We start from the raw sequence: 15,736 nt of genomic DNA, 5'->3' as shown, positions 1-15,736 counted from the left end.
AAAGCCCTTTTCCCAAGAAGTAGCATAGTTCTTAGGTTTGGGTTAACAAGTAGAGTGCATGTAAGACGGGACGAGAAATGTAGTGGAGTGTCCAAAATCTTACTTTAAGTTAGTGCTGACTTACCAATTTAGTTTTTGTTCTAAATGTGGTACAGATGTCCTCAAACAGGATATTAGCAGATTTTAATTAGAATAGCTTATGTATAGTAATCAAAATGTTAAAAAAGACATGTATTCTACTGGTTATTATAAGAGATTTTTAAATTTTTACTCAGAAAGCCAGATCTGATATATGTTAAAAACATTTCCTAAACATGTCTTTTATAAATGGTTGATATTGTGGTATATTGATACTTATTTTCGGAAAGTTTGGATACTCTGCCCTGATCTGTAATCATTTCACATCATACTTACATTGTATGGTCAGATGTTACGGGGCACAACTAAGATACTGATATCATTGAAGCAGATTTTACTGTTAGGCAGAGAAGAATGTTTTTTAATAGGAAATAATTGTATTTGATTAGTTCATTAGTGAATAATTTTTTGTTTTGCTGGATTTCACTCTTGATTGCAACCATTTAATCTATGGTAATTTCCATAATAAATAATAATAGCCGTCCTCTTATTTTTGGAGATTTGTTGTCATCAGAAACCTGGAACACTCTCTCTGAGTTAAAACCTCTTCAATTATTTTAAGATCCTTCCTGGAGACATAGTCAAGTTCCCAGATCTTCATCAATGGTACTTGGATCATTTGGAACTGACTTGAGAGAGAGGAGAGATTTGGAGAGGAGAGCAGATTCCTCCATTAGTAATCTTATGGATTATAGCCACAGAAGTGCTGATTTTACAACTTCATCATGTATGTATGAACTGTATTTTTATCTATAGCTTATTTAATCTTAAAGTGTCTTGTGTATATATGTTACTAACAGTGCCAAGAAATAAATGAAGTGAACTTATTTCGTTACAAAGGTTCCAGAATAGCTTACTATGTCTCCTAGTACTTTATTTTGTTTTAAAATATATAACCAATTTAAAATTAGATATATGTGAATATCCAGACTCTGTCTGCCTTTAAAATTTTTTCATGCATTTTTCCTTTTAAGAATGTTTATTTCATAAAGTGTACTAGATAATTCTTGAATACTTAAATATAATCTGTTTTACGTAATCTAATAATTTACTGTTAAATAATAAATAACAAAAATAACTAAAGATTGAATTCATCATTTTAAGGCATAAATATTAGGATTACCTTACTATAACATGAATGTGCCTTTATTTTCATTGAATTGAAATAAAGACCCACACTATTTTTGTCAGTGTCCATAGGCTTAGGCTTTTCAAAAATAAATACTATGAAATAATCATACTAAGCAGCTAAAGAAAAAAATGTTAATTGAAGTTTACAAAAATAGAAGGCAGAAGTGGAGTTTGGGTGAAAGGAAATACATTTTGTTTTTAAAGACAGGCTATTTTGAATAATTAGGGGAAGACTGTTTTATTTAAGACAAATGTGATTATCTTTTTTATTTGCTTGGGTTTGTTTGGAGGAACTTGAGTGAACAGCATCAGTAACATGTAGGTTTTTAGTATGAAGGTACAGGATAGAATTGACTTAGTTCATAACAATTTGTCCTGAGACTCCATGTATTAGCATAGCAGCAATGTAGCTTTTACACTCTGTGTATGGATGAGTGTTTTTGACAAAGGAATGCTGTAGTGTTTCTTATCGCATGTGAAGATTAGAACCATTAGTATTGTACTTTAAAAAATGAAAATGCCCAAAAGCTCCTGGCCAGTATTAAAAAGTAAAGGTGTATCTGATGAGTAACCAGGGATAAGAATCACTGCTATTAACATGAAAGAAAAGATTTGAGAAATTTTTAGCTCTTAGCAAGCTTTGTCATAAAATTACAAGGGTAATAAGGATATTTACATGAAATAACTTTTAGATTAATAAATTCAACTGTTTTACCTTTATCAAGTTGGTATATTGATGTTAAGTATTTGTAAAACCACTCATAAACTGAAAACTTTATTTCTTTAAAATTTCTAATATTGACTTTGGAACCCTGGTGGCGTGTAGTGGTTAAGAGCCTGGCTGGTAACCAAAGATCGGCAGTTCGAATCCACCAGCAGCTCCTTGGGAACCCTACGGGATGGTTCTACTCTGTCCTGTAGGGTCCCTATGAGTCGGAATTGACCTGATGGCAATGGGTTTGATTTTAATGTTGACTTTACACAAGCAGTGTTGGATTTTAACAATAGGAAAAGAAATACATTTATTTTTGTTTTGTTTTTCTGTAACAATAGTTAAGCTGTGTAATTATAGCAGTATTGAGTTTGAATCCAGTGTTTCATTTTGGCAGTAATTAGTAATTAATAAATGTAAGTTTAATAATACTCAGATTATTTCATGTAATTGGTTATCTTTCCTTCCTCTCAAAAATAGATGTTCAAGACAGAGTTCCTTCTTCGTATTCACAGGGAGCGAGACCAAAAGAGAACTCACTGAGCACTTTACAGTTGAATACATCATCCACAAACCATCAACTGCCTTCTGAACATCAGTCCGTACCGTGTCCTAGGGACTGTAGCAGAAGTTCTTTAAGATCAAACTTTTCTCAAAGAGAATTGGAACCTCCTCAAAGCAGTACACAGCCTGGATTTTCTTATATTTCAAATAGAGGTGATAGCCCGACCATAAGCAGTTCAGAAAGGGTTGCTTCATCTCAAAGATCATTTCAAGAATCTTCTGACAATGAAGGAAGGCGTACGACCAGGAGATTGCTGTCACGCATAGCTTCTAGTATGTCATCTACTTTTTTTTCACGGAGATCTAGTCAGGATTCCTTGAATACAAGATCATTAAGTTCTGAGAATTCTTATATTTCTCCTAGAGTCTTGACATCTTCACAGTCTCGTAGTAATGCAGCATCAAGTTCTGAAGTTCCAGATAATAGGGGATCTGAAACATCTCAGGGATTTCGATTTCTTAGGCGAAGATGGGGTTTGTCATCTCTTGGTCAAAATCATAGCTCTGAACCAGATTCAGAAAATTTTAACCAAGAGTCTGAAGCTAGAAATACAGGACCATGGTTATCTTCCTCACTTAGAAATAGATGCACACCCTTGTTCTCTAGAAGGAGGCGAGAAGGAAGAGACGAATCTTCAAGGATATCAGCCTCTGATATACCATCTAGATCTCATATTTTTAGAAGAGAAGCTAATGAAGTGGTTCACCTTGAAGCGCAGAATGATTCCCTTGGGGCTGCTGCCAGCCGACCACAAGCATCTGCAGCATCAGGCAGTGCTGCCACAGGTGGCTCTACATCAGATTCAGCTCACAGTGGAAGAAATGCAGGAATAACTGGGGTTCTTCCTGGTTCTTTATTCAGATTTGCAGTCCCCCCAGCACTTGGAAGTCATTTGACTGACAATGTCATGATTACTGTAGATATTATCCCTTCCGGTTGGAATTCATCTGATGGAAAAAGTGATAAAACCAAAAGTGCACCTTCAAGAGATCCAGAAAGACTACAGAAAATAAAAGAGAGGTAAATTCAAACACCTGTCTTAAACCCATAAAGAAAGAGCAGGTTGGAGAAAAAAACGTATTTCTAAAATGCCTTCTAATAACATTGATATCTAAAAATTCTTTCCTTAAAATTTACATCCAGTAAGATGTTAGGTTCTCTCTCTTAGGTAAATGGATGGACATTAAAGGAGTTAGGCATTGAGGTAGTGGATGGCATCAAGAAATAGTCTAAAGGTGATTTTCATCCAGTTTTGGCTGCATGCATACACAAAGACAAAAGTCTTAATTTCTTGCCCTATTCCTTGATAGATTACTGGTAATTGACATTGGTAAGAGGGCCCAGATGGCCATGGATAGTCAAGACAATCTGTCTTATCCTTTACTGAGATGATTTATCTACGTAAGTGAACTCGTATTTCCCACTGAAAATCTTTTTTGCAGTTAAGTGAACTAAGATGCAGAAATTAATTATTTTACTTTTTATTGTGCTTTAGGTAAAAGTTTACAGTGCAAATTAGTTTCTCGTTAAAAAATTTATACGCAAATTGTTTTTGCGACATTGGTTGCAATGCCTGCAGTGTGTCAGCACTATCCCTTTCCATCCCAGGTTCAACATATCCATTTGTCCACTTCTGTCCCTTCCTGTCTTCTTGTCTTTGCTTTCAGTAGGTGTTGCCCATTTGGTCTCATGTATACTTGATTGAACTAAGGAGCATGTTCCTCACATGTGTGATTGTTTTATAGGCCTGTCTGATCTTTGAAAGGTGGACTTCAGGAGTGGCTTCAGTTCTGAGTTAACAGGGCGTATCTTGATTTGGACGTCCAAGTGCATACTGAATATTCTTTATATAGTAGGAATATATTTCACTTTGACAGAAATAACAGTTTAAATTCAGGGCTTAGAACCTTTTTATGTAAAATGAAATCCTTTGTAGAATTGAAAATTCCAAAGACCACTGGTAAGAATGAAAAGACCAGAGGTTTTAGTCCCAACTTGACCGTTAATTTTATCATCTTATAAGGCCTTGTTACTTAGTTTTTCATCTATTAAAATAGTTTTTATGTTAAAATGGGATGAGATAGTACATGTGAAATAATAGGAAGAAAAGGCTTATATAAAGCAAAGGTTCTGGTGGTTTTTTATTTTTTCTTTTGCATAAAGGTCTCATGTATTAGAGTTGTTTGGAAGCATTGTTGTTACTGCCATTGTAGAGTTTTTGTGCTGTAACAAGAAATGCATTCAAATCCAACTCTGGTGATAAAGGGAGCTTTACACTCTTCCTGAGATGTTAGACATTGGCCTGCTTGCTGTACTCCCGTTGTTCCTCATGTAGGACAAGTTGGACCATTTAACTGTTCTCTTCCTGCTTTTAAAACTTATAGATTATGTTCTTGTAGAAAGAGATTTATTCTACTTTGGTACTGTTAGCTTTTGCACCAGTTGATTATGGCAACTTCCTCTGATTGCAAGCACATCTGGTGAGAAGTATAGTAACTATTAGGTGTCTTGCTCTCAAAGTTAGGTTAATTTGAATGCAGCAGTATAAATAGAAGGCAAAGCATTGGTTTAGTGATCTCCAGAGACAAACAGGTTAACCCAGCACTACCTTGTCTGGTACAAATGGTTTGTGCTCAACTACTAACCTAAGGGTTGGCAATTTGAACCCACCCAGCAGTGCCATGGAAGAAAGACCTGGTGATCTGCTTCTGTAAAGATTACAGCCAAGAAAACACTATGGAGCAGTTCTATTCTGTAACACATGGGGTTGCCATGAGTCGGAATCAGCTCCACAGCAACAAGTTTTTTTGTTTTCATTATCCTGCCTGGTTTAAAAAGCAGCATTTATGATTATTATGGCAGGAGTGTTAGTGTGTTTGTGTCTCATATATTAAGCACGTAAGACACTCTACAGTTAATCAGAGTGTTAAAAGAAAAACTGGATTTTTTAAGTAAAAAACAACAGACTATGAAGGGGAGAAAATTAAAGACAAAACATAAATACCATGTTTTCAGCCTTGCAGAACACTTAAGCTTGAGGCCATGTCTCTGATTACACCAGGGCATGAAACTCACCCAACAGTTGTATACACAGAGGAATGGATTACAAGAGTGTTTCTTAAATTGATTTAGGAACCCATATAGTCCCAATTGTATTTTAGTGACAGTTCAGCATTCAGTATCATTAATTTACTGAGTACCTATTTCATGTCAGCAGTGAGCTAAGGCAATAGGGATTTTAGAGAAAAATTACTTATTATATAACTATTATTTTGCACTTAAGCAGTACATGTTGGCCTATTAAATAGGAGCCATAGGTTATTGGAAAGTGGCTCATTCTTTAAAAGCCTACCCTTAAAAAAACAATCAGGATTATTTAATAGATTGCTGGGGCAAGAAGAATGGAAAACTTAAAAATCTACTTTTTTTGTTTTTTTACTGTGTTGTAATTCAAAAAGCTTGTCAGTGTAAACATGGGAAATTAGCTTTTTTATAACATACAAATGAAAAATCACAAATCAGTATCTGTTTAATTGAAATTGGCTAATTTTGGGGGGGTGGAGGGGCAAAAGTTATGAGTATATAAGTACATTATTCTTACACTTTTGGACCTGAAGTAGTCTGTCATACTGAAGAAATTAAAATCTCTTAAGCATACTTGTAAAGCGATTGTGAGGAATCTACAACTTAAACTGGGGTATCAAAGACAAAATTACTTAAATAATTTGAAGATAAGTAAAGGAGTCCTGGTGGTGCAGTGGTTAAGTGCTTGGCTGTTAACTGAAAGATTGGCGGTCCAAACCCACCAACTGCTCCTCAGGAGAAAGATGTGGCAATCTGCTTTCGTAAAGATTTATAGCCTTGGAAACCCTGCGGGGCAGTTTTACTTTATCCTGCTGTGTCGCTATGAGTAGGAATTTACTTAATGGCAGTGGGTTTGATTTTTTTTTTTTTTTCAGAGGGTGGAGGTTAAAATATTTACTGTAACTTTCATCCTTAATGAAACATGTTTCATGGTGATTGTTGCTGCTGTTGTTTATGACTATTACTGTTTTTTTTTTTTCCACCTGGCAAGAATATGAGTTGAAGTAGTAAAAAAAGAGATATTGTTTGGGATTATGTATGACTGGAAATAATCAACTGGGATGAGTTAAGATAGCTGTGTTTGGGAAATATGCCCTCTTTTCCAGCCTTCTTCTAGAAGACTCTGAAGAAGAAGAAGGTGACTTATGTAGAATTTGTCAGATGGCAGCTGCATCATCATCTAACTTGCTGATAGAACCATGCAAATGCACAGGAAGTTTGCAGTATGTCCACCAAGAGTGTATGAAAAAGTGGTTACAGGCCAAAATTAACTCTGGTAAGATTTACCTTTTCTATTCGGAACTTTTCCAAGAGATGAATGTGTGCATTTTAGTTAATAGTTTTGTGATTGTTTATTGATTGCTGAATTTAGTCTTGTCTTAATCATTTTTTAAATCGAACAGATGCACTATAAATTTAATTTATAACAATGTTTCTTATATTTCATTTAACCAACAACTTCTTAGTTTTTCATACATGTGTAATACAATTATAATTTGTGATTGGTTGGAGCCCTGGTGCCACAGTAGTTAAGAGCTCAGCTGCTAACCAGAAAGCATACAATTTAAATCCACCAGTCACTCCTTGGAAACCCTATGGGACAGTTCTGCTGTGTCTTATAGGGTCGCTATGAATCGGAATCGATTCTGTGACAACAGGTTTGGTTTTTTGTTTTTGTGTATCATCAGAGAAATGTATACTTGTCTACCTACCAGCTGTGTGACCTTGAGAAAGATTGTCTCTAATGTTGTTGACTCGTTTATCAAATTAGGATTCATTCCTTCATTGAGTGCCTATTAGGAAGCAGTCATAGATCTAGATGTGAGAAGTAGAGTGGTGAATAAGACAGACAAGATCCTGCTCTTGTGGTGCTCTTGGGTGTTGAGGGAGTGTTTTGCTGAGGTAATGACGTTTAAACCAAGAGCGAAATGATAAGTAGCTGTCTAGTCCAGAATGAGGGGGAAGAGCATTTTAGCAGAAGGAACAACTAGTGCAAGGGCTTTAAGTTGGGAGTAAAATAGGTGTGTTTGAGGAGCTGAGCTGCACAGTGTAGGCGAAGTGAGGTGTGATACAGTTGAGATCAGAGTTTTGCAGAGGCTAACTCATAAGACTTTAAAGCTAAGATACAAAGCTTAGATTTTTATCTAAGTGGACAGGAAGACTTTGAGGGCAGGAAAGTAGTACTTGTAGGAGATGGTGATGGTTAGGACGTGGTGGAGGAAGAGGAAATGGATGGATTTTTGATTTACTTTTGAGGTTGATTGTGTAAGACTTACCGATGGATTTGATACGGTGGAATGAGGTAGAAAGAACAATTAAAAAAACTTTTTTTAAATAGCTAGGTGAATGGTGATGCTAGTTACTAAGATAAGAAGGACTGAGAATGGAACAGGTTTGGTATAGGGAATCGTTTTGTTTTACAAAACACGTTGTATTTGATCTGCTTATTTGGTAACCACATGGAAATACCAAGTAGGCAGTTAGCTAGACAAGCCTAGTGTTTCAGGAGACTATAGGGTTCAAAGTTTTGGGAATCATGAGCACATAAATAATATCCAAAGTTTTGGGATTAAATAGGATCACCTAAGGAGAGAGCAGATACAAAAGAAATGTTAGAGCAGAGGAGGAGATTTGAGGAGCAGCCTACTGTTAGGTAGGAAGAAAACTAGGCATGTGTAGTAGTATGCATACCAAAAGAAGGAAATTTTTCAAGGAGGATCTTATCAACCCAGTCAGGAACTGTTAACAGGTCAAGTAAAATAGGAACAAAGAAATGAGGATTGGATTCATGGCATGGAGTCCTTGGTGGCCTCAGTCTCAGTGGAATGATGAGATAGATCATAAGCCTGGTTAGACTGGATTAAGGATGTAAAAGGTGGTAAGCAAAAGGGAGATAGCGACCTAGGGCCCTCTTTCAACAAGTTTTATTGTTAAGGAGATTGGAGAAATAGGGCAGGAATCGACTCAACAGCAGTGGGGTGGGCTCATGAGAAGTGTTTTTGTTTTTATTTTGAGGTAGGAGATTTTAGGTTATGTTTTTATGTTAACGAGAGATCCAGTAGAGAGGGAAGAATGATGAGAAGAGAGAAAGGAGATGGGATCCAGAGCCTAAGTTGAGTGGCTGGCCTTTGATAGAAAAAGGTATACTTCATCTATGGAAGGCTAGTTAGTATAGATATGAGTATTTGGTTAGTTTGTAGCTTTGGTGGCAAAATGCATGAATTCCTGTATAATTGCTTCTATATTCTTAGTGAAGTGTGGGATAAGGTTTTTAGCTGCCAGAAGACAAGTGTAGGAAGTTTTTATGTATGAGGAAAACAGTATACAAAAGAAATACAGTAGTGTTAATGTCCGTGAAATCTATGGCCATGAATTTAAAGTGAGACACTTATGCACACTACTTTTCCTTTTTGTTGTTGTTAAGCCGTTTTCAAATGTTTGGATACAGACACGGATTCAGGTTCAGCTGAGTTGAGCAGGACCTTTGCCAGGCAAATATGATGAAGGGAGTTAAAGGTATCAGTGAGAGCATAAATGTGGTGATCATGGGAATTAAAATCAGGAGGGGAGTTAAGAGCATCAGGGAGTATGCAGTAAGAAAGTGGTGGCATGCAAGTTTTATTGGCATTGAAGACTGTTGCTACAGTAGGTAATCTGGAATAAGAAATTGTAGGTACACAGGAGGAGAGTTTGTTTAAAGTATAGACTTAGAGGTAGTAGACTAAGTTGTGATGACAGGATCAAGGGTGTAACCATAGAGTGAGTAGCTGAAGTGGGAAGGGTAATATTAGAAGATGTTGAGGAAGTAAGAATCCAAAGTGAATGATGTATGTTGATGTTGAAATAGCCAAGAAGTGATTTGGTAAAGATGACTGAGCCAGGTGCTCAAGTCAGTAATGAATGAGGGGCTTACTTAAAGGTTTGGAAACGACAGTGGCTAGAGGAATCTACCCCACTTTTTGGTCCTGAGGTAAAAGGAGCTGTGAAAAAAAAATGGCTACAGGAGAAGTGGTATCAGTCTGGGGATACTGTGGTTCAGGAATGAAGTTGAATGATCATTCAAAACAGAAGTTGTTCAGTAGAGGAATTTACTGATGTTAAACCCTTAGTACCAGAGGGGCATAGTAGAAATTAGTAATAGGATGAAAAGGGTAGGAAATTGGATGTAAGGTCTGATAATGATAGTTTGGTGACATAGACCAATAGGTTGTGAAGTATGATGGAATTAATTTTAATAATTGTTGGAGGAAGGTGAAAAAAAGAAGTAGGTGGTAAATATTTCAAGCTGGAGAGTGTGGGGCTACTGGAAAACTGTTTTCTTCTGCAACTTATACTGGTGTGTTAGTCAAAGGGGGTGAGCAAAGACCTCCTTTTTGGGGGGCAGGGATGTGTCTGTTCTTCTAAGCTATCCTGACCCCAAGGTTCTGGGACAGGCCACCTCACCTGTAGTATCCTCTCCTTTTGCTTATATGGTGATATGGCAGACTCACAGGCTTTATTAGACATTACCATGTGATTTTATTAAGATTAAATGAGAGAGGTTTTTAGCATGGTTCTTGACATTTAGTAAGGGTCCAGAACGTTGGCTTTGGATTTTAAGAAGCCTAAGATTTGAATATTGGCTCAAACTGACCTTAAGTAGGTTGCTTAACATTGGTTCTCAACCATGGCTGCTGATCAAAATCATTCACTGGAGTTTTTTAAAATACAGATACCCCCGATCCACTTCTGAAGATTTGTAAGTAGGTTTGGAACTGTACCTCAGTTTCATCATGAGTAAAATTGAGTTATACTTGCCTCATAGGGTTGTTGTGAAAGTCAGATGAGATAGTGCTTGTAAATAGTTTCACACCATTACCAGTGCGGTAAGTACGCAATTAAATAGGAGTTACTTTATAAAGTTGTCATACTTTGTAAGATGTGGTCAAATGACTGTATACATCTCAACAGCTGAAACTCCCTGATAACTTTTCAGAAGTCTTCCTCATACTTAAACTAAATACCACATCTGCTAGAAGATTTTTTCTGGTAGAGATTTATTTAAACATTTATTAAGTAGCTACTGTGTATGAACTGCCAAACTACAGTGTGTGCAAAGATGAATAAAACAAGCCTAGTATAAGGTTTTTTTTAGTATAAGTTTAGGCAAATACAGTCAAGCCCAGAGATACAAAAAGATTCGTATTCAGAGGCATCCTGTCTCAATATTTTATGATCGTCATACTTCTTGGCTTTTGGATCAGAAAAATTACCTTAATAATTGTCTAATAAGAGAAATAAAGCTTTTTAATGTTTTTTACATTCTTTATATTGTTCATAAGGTGACAATATACTTATCATGAATTAAGAAAATATTCCAGTTTATTTTAATTTCGACATGCTCATGTATGCTAGATTCCCCCCCCCCCCAAAAAAAGCCTAGGTTTTATTCATACACTTGACCAAAACCAAACCAAACCCACTGCCATCAAGTCGATTCTGACTCATAGTGACCTTATAGGACAGAGTAGAACTGCCCCACAGAGTTTTCAAGGAGCACCTGATGGATTCAAACTGCCGACCTTTTGGTTAGCAGCCGTAGCATTTAACTGCTACACCACCAGGGTTTCCCATATACTTGAAATACAATAAAAACATTGTGTATTTTGACTGTTCACAGCAGATTTTGACATAACAAAGATCCATACTCCTCAGATTCACACTCACTTTCCTTTCAGCAATTTTCAAAAAAATACATAGGTTACTACTGCTGTCTTGGATTAAAAAATTATAATTAAATAATAACACAAGTTCTTATTGTTTATGAGCTCCTTGAAGATACTTCTTACTGCTTACTTTCTCTGAATCTCCAGAACCTCTAATATGAGTGCATATAACAAGCACTCAATAAATGCTAGTTGAATTAAATTTAAACCTCTATCTTATTACTCTGTAATTTAGTCTACATTTTAGAACATTTTTAAATTTGAAGCCCTACCTGAAAACAAACACAGGCAGGAAAAATGGGGGGAGGAGGGGTACATGTTTCATTGGACGAGATTTGAGTGCCCTGACTCATGGCGACACCATGTGTTACAGTGTGGAACAGCTCCATGGGGTTTTCTTAGCTGTATGTAATCTTTACAGAAGCAGTTTGCTAGGCCTTTCTTCTGTGGATCCCCTGAGTGGATTCAGACCACCAACCTTTTGGTTTAGCAGCCAATCACAAACCTTATATGCCACCCAGACTTCTTATTTATTGTCTGTTAAATTGGAGCCAAAAGCTAAGGAGTAACCAGATGTTGAGTACCCATGGAACAGAAGAAGGTGTTTTGATCTGGACCCAATGTGAATCCCCTTTTTATCCTCCTAGCTAGTAGGACAGGCACATTCCTTAGATCCCAAAAGGTAGGTAGATACTGTCAAACCAAAGATACTGTCCTGGGTATGTGTAGCTAGTTGTTTGAGAACCTATGTTAGTAAACATTGTTTGGCATCATACTAAGCTATTTAAAAGAGGAAGTAGGGTGTACCAAATGACATTCCACTGCCTCTAAAGTCAGCTTCCCATGATCAAGGATATATGAATATCTAGGACGAAAAAAAAAACCAGATATAAATAATGGGAGGAGGCTTAAATACCAAAGAGCAGGAGCTAATGTGCATGCCTGGAGTTACAGAGTGCTATTTTAGGAGACATTGCTAGTTCATGGCAATCTTTATCTGTCTGTGCATTTCTTTAGCAGTCAGTAAGATGAAAATTGGTTTGTGGAGACACAGAAAAACTAAGCTTCACTTGCAATTTAACTTTTACCAGGTTCTTCATTAGAGGCCGTAACCACCTGTGAACTTTGTAAAGAGAAGTTGCAGCTTAACTTGGAGGATTTTGATATTCATGAACTGCATAGAGCTCATGCAAATGAACAAGTTAGTATATTTTGCCTAATTTGGTAAGTGTCTATTCTATGCTTAAAGGACAACTCTTGAAGAAAAGATTAAATCATGGTCAGAAACCCTGCACTAAAATAATGTTCTTAACATAATTCTCTGTTACTGCATTAGGTATTATAATTTCTCATTTTTCTTTATTCTTCCCTTAATTTTTTGTAAGTAAAAGGCAAATAACCGAGTCATAAGTTTTAAATTTATTAAGATAAAGTATATCATGTGCTTTCTAAATAAACCTAAATTTAATGCAAGTTCAGAAAAGCAGTTTTACAGCAGGCTTTGCCAACCTTATTTCTCCAAAGCTGTCTCAGTTGTATCTCTGAGTGTTGGAAGATGATAGAAACAGTAAACACTAAGCCCTGAATCCATTTCCTATATCTATTTTTTAATGTGGGAATAATTTTTTAATATTGTTTTCTCTGTGTCTGTCTGGCCGGTATCCTCCCTGCCATCCTGTTTCCCTCCAGCCTCTCCATTCCTGCCTCGTAGTTCGTAAAATATGTTGAACAAATATACCTCATGAAATCTCTCTTATCCCAAGTTCCCATTGTTTTTCTTTCCTTTTCTTCAGCCTTTATTTATATAGTGAATAATGTCAAGGTTTCTCTATGATCATATTAAATTTTCTTTTCAAGTATTTCCCTTTCAGTTTTCAGATATTTTGCTATGTGTTAAGAGCTCCTCTCCCACACCCAAATAATTGATTTGATCACTATTTTTTGTTGTGCAAAGCTTTACATTTTTAAAAAATTTTTTTGAGATGCTTAAGTTATATAGTTAGGGCTCAATATTTTCACTTTTCCTACTAAAGGAAGATTCTGGGGAAAAAATAGATGCTAAAGGAGATTACAGGAGTGATTCTAGAGCCAGGCTATCCAAGTGTCGTTAGCATATTTGTTATAAAAAGAAATATGATGGCAAGGGAATAGATGAAATGCTTAAAAAACAGTTTTTAAATGAAGAAGGTAATGGACACTTTTTTTTTTTTTTGAGGTGTGATATTCATATAACAGAATTAACCATTTTAAGGTGAACAGAGCAGTGGCAATTTATATTCACAGTGTTGTATAACTGCCACCTCTATCCCAAAACATTTTCATCACTCCAAAAGAAAATCCCCATTAAATAGTTGCTTCCCGCTCCTCTCTTCCCCCAGACTCTAGAAAGTACCAGTCTACATTCCATCTCTACTGATGTCCCTGTTCTGGGTATTTATTTCATCTAAATGGAATAATATATGTGACTTTTTTGTGGACACTTTTTACTTTTAAAATAGGGGAAGTAATGGGTACCCTTTAGAAATCTGTTGAAAGCGGTGGACCCACCCTCCTTAGAAAATACACAGACACAAATTCTTTATGTAATTTAAGGGATTCACAGGTCCATTTAAGCTGATCCTTAAATTCAAGTTAAGAATCACTGGTTGAAAGAACGAAACATCAGACAGTTGATGTAGCACAGATGCTACTTTAATACCAATTATTATTTTATTCTCTTATGAGCCATTTATCCAAAAAGAAAATAAATTTTATCAAGGAATTGTTTTAAATCCTGAAGTAATTTTTGCAGACAACTGAACATTGATATGTTAAAGAAAAGAGTATAAAACGGTGGAATAATGCAGAGGGGAAAAAAATTTTTTTTTTTTTTTTGGATAGGCTTCAAAAGCATTGTTTTCTCTTGCCTTTCTCTAGATGCTCAATCGTGTCTCTTAAATTTAGGCAGTTCTTTTCAGTCCAGACAGGAATGTTTTTATTGTTCTCCAATTATTTTAATGACCTATAATCTTAAATTTTAGGAGTGTTAGGAAATATTAGGTGGAATCATCGTAAAAACAATGACAGCCTTGATTACGCTTCCAGATTTAAGCTTGTTTGTTCTGTGTGAATCATGGATTCTAGTGGCCTGACAACTAGCAACATTTTCAGTGATTAGATTAATGCAGTTTATTTCCTCATTGTCCAGTGGCTTCATCTTTGAAGGTGATTTTTTTCTTTAATGTCCTTTGGATTTATGTTTTCCTTGTAAGTTAAAAACAAACAAAATAATCACTAAGCGAAGCATTTAAAGAAACTTTTAATAAATTAGTTTCCAATTTTTTTAATACTCACAATCTGATAATAATCACTTGCATGCTGTGGTTGGTCCTAAGAACTTAAAATTCTTCTCCAGATGAGTTAATTACCCCAAAAAAGTATAACTTAAAGGTATTTCTTAATACGTTAAAATCACAGAACAGATTAGATTTTTAATAACACTATATTCGTGATTTGTATTCATCTCTTCATAACTAAAGAATGGTTTTAAACCGAAGAATTCTGTGTTTTTACAAAGTACAAATTTCTCTGATTCACATGAGGCACAGGTATTCTTTTACTTTAATGTATTTAAGTTAGTTGTATCATACAAGAAACACTTGAGCCATCAGAATAGGTTTTAGTTACAGTGGTGTATTGACATAGCTATAAATGATAATTTTTAAGTAATTATATATAGTCATTTGTGTAATAGAGCCCTGAGGGCATAGTGGTTAAGAGCTTGGTTGCTAGCCAAAAGGTCAGCAGTTTGAATCTATCAGCCATTTCTTGGAAACCCTGTGAGGCAGTTCTGCTCTGCCCTGTAGAATCTCTATGAGTCAGAATCGACTTGACAGCAGTGCGTTTTTGTTCTGTTTTTTATTTGTGTAATGAAATCTAGGAAACCCTGGTGGCGTAGTGGTTAAGTGCTATGGCTGCTAACCAAAGGGTCGGCAGTTCGAATCCGCCAGGCACTCCTTGCAAACTCTATGGGGCAGTTCTACTCTGTCCCGTAGGGTCGCTATGAGTCGGAATCGACTCGACGGCACTGAGTTTGGTTTTTGAGAATGAAATCTATTACCATCTTTATAGAAAACCAAAGCATTTGTTTTATCACCAATCAATTTAAAAGTCACATGTTTATATAAAGGAAGACTATGTGAGAATAAAGAGGATATTCACACCTATATGGACTCATAGCATTAGTAAAATTTTTAGGAAATTCTGAATGACAACTTTTTATTCCCAGTTTTAATAGACGGCATGTTATCCATAGCAGTCTTTACTAGGAAGTGGACATGAATACATTTCCTTTAGTTTATCAGTATACTGTGGATCTCAGTCTCGGTTCTACTAATTTTTCTTCCTCCATGTTTTTCCTTT

General features: G+C 35.9%; 1 protein-coding gene across 8 annotated transcripts in view; it reads left to right on the top strand.

Moving 5' to 3' along the window:
- MARCHF7 (membrane associated ring-CH-type finger 7) overlaps positions 1-15,736 on the top strand; it is a 69,347-nt gene that overhangs the window by 30,902 nt on the left and 22,709 nt on the right. For 6 of the 8 annotated variants that reach the window (XM_064287103.1, XM_064287101.1, XM_064287102.1 and 3 more), the window contains 4 exons: positions 701-865; positions 2,462-3,566; positions 6,737-6,906; positions 12,427-12,536. In XM_064287103.1, the coding sequence (XP_064143173.1) occupies positions 701-865; positions 2,462-3,566; positions 6,737-6,906; positions 12,427-12,536 (1,550 nt within the window). Of the gene's footprint in view, positions 1-700; positions 866-2,461; positions 3,567-6,736; positions 6,907-12,426; positions 12,560-15,736 lie in introns of all 8 variants that reach the window. The other 2 variants (XR_010322305.1, XR_010322304.1) reach the window with 1 other exon arrangement.

The sequence above is a fragment of the Loxodonta africana genome, chromosome 6 (genome assembly GCF_030014295.1).
Source record: "Loxodonta africana isolate mLoxAfr1 chromosome 6, mLoxAfr1.hap2, whole genome shotgun sequence".
NCBI lineage: Eukaryota > Metazoa > Chordata > Mammalia > Proboscidea > Elephantidae > Loxodonta > Loxodonta africana.
Note: the sequence above shows the minus strand (reverse complement) of the source record. Positions and strands in the feature narration are given on the sequence as shown.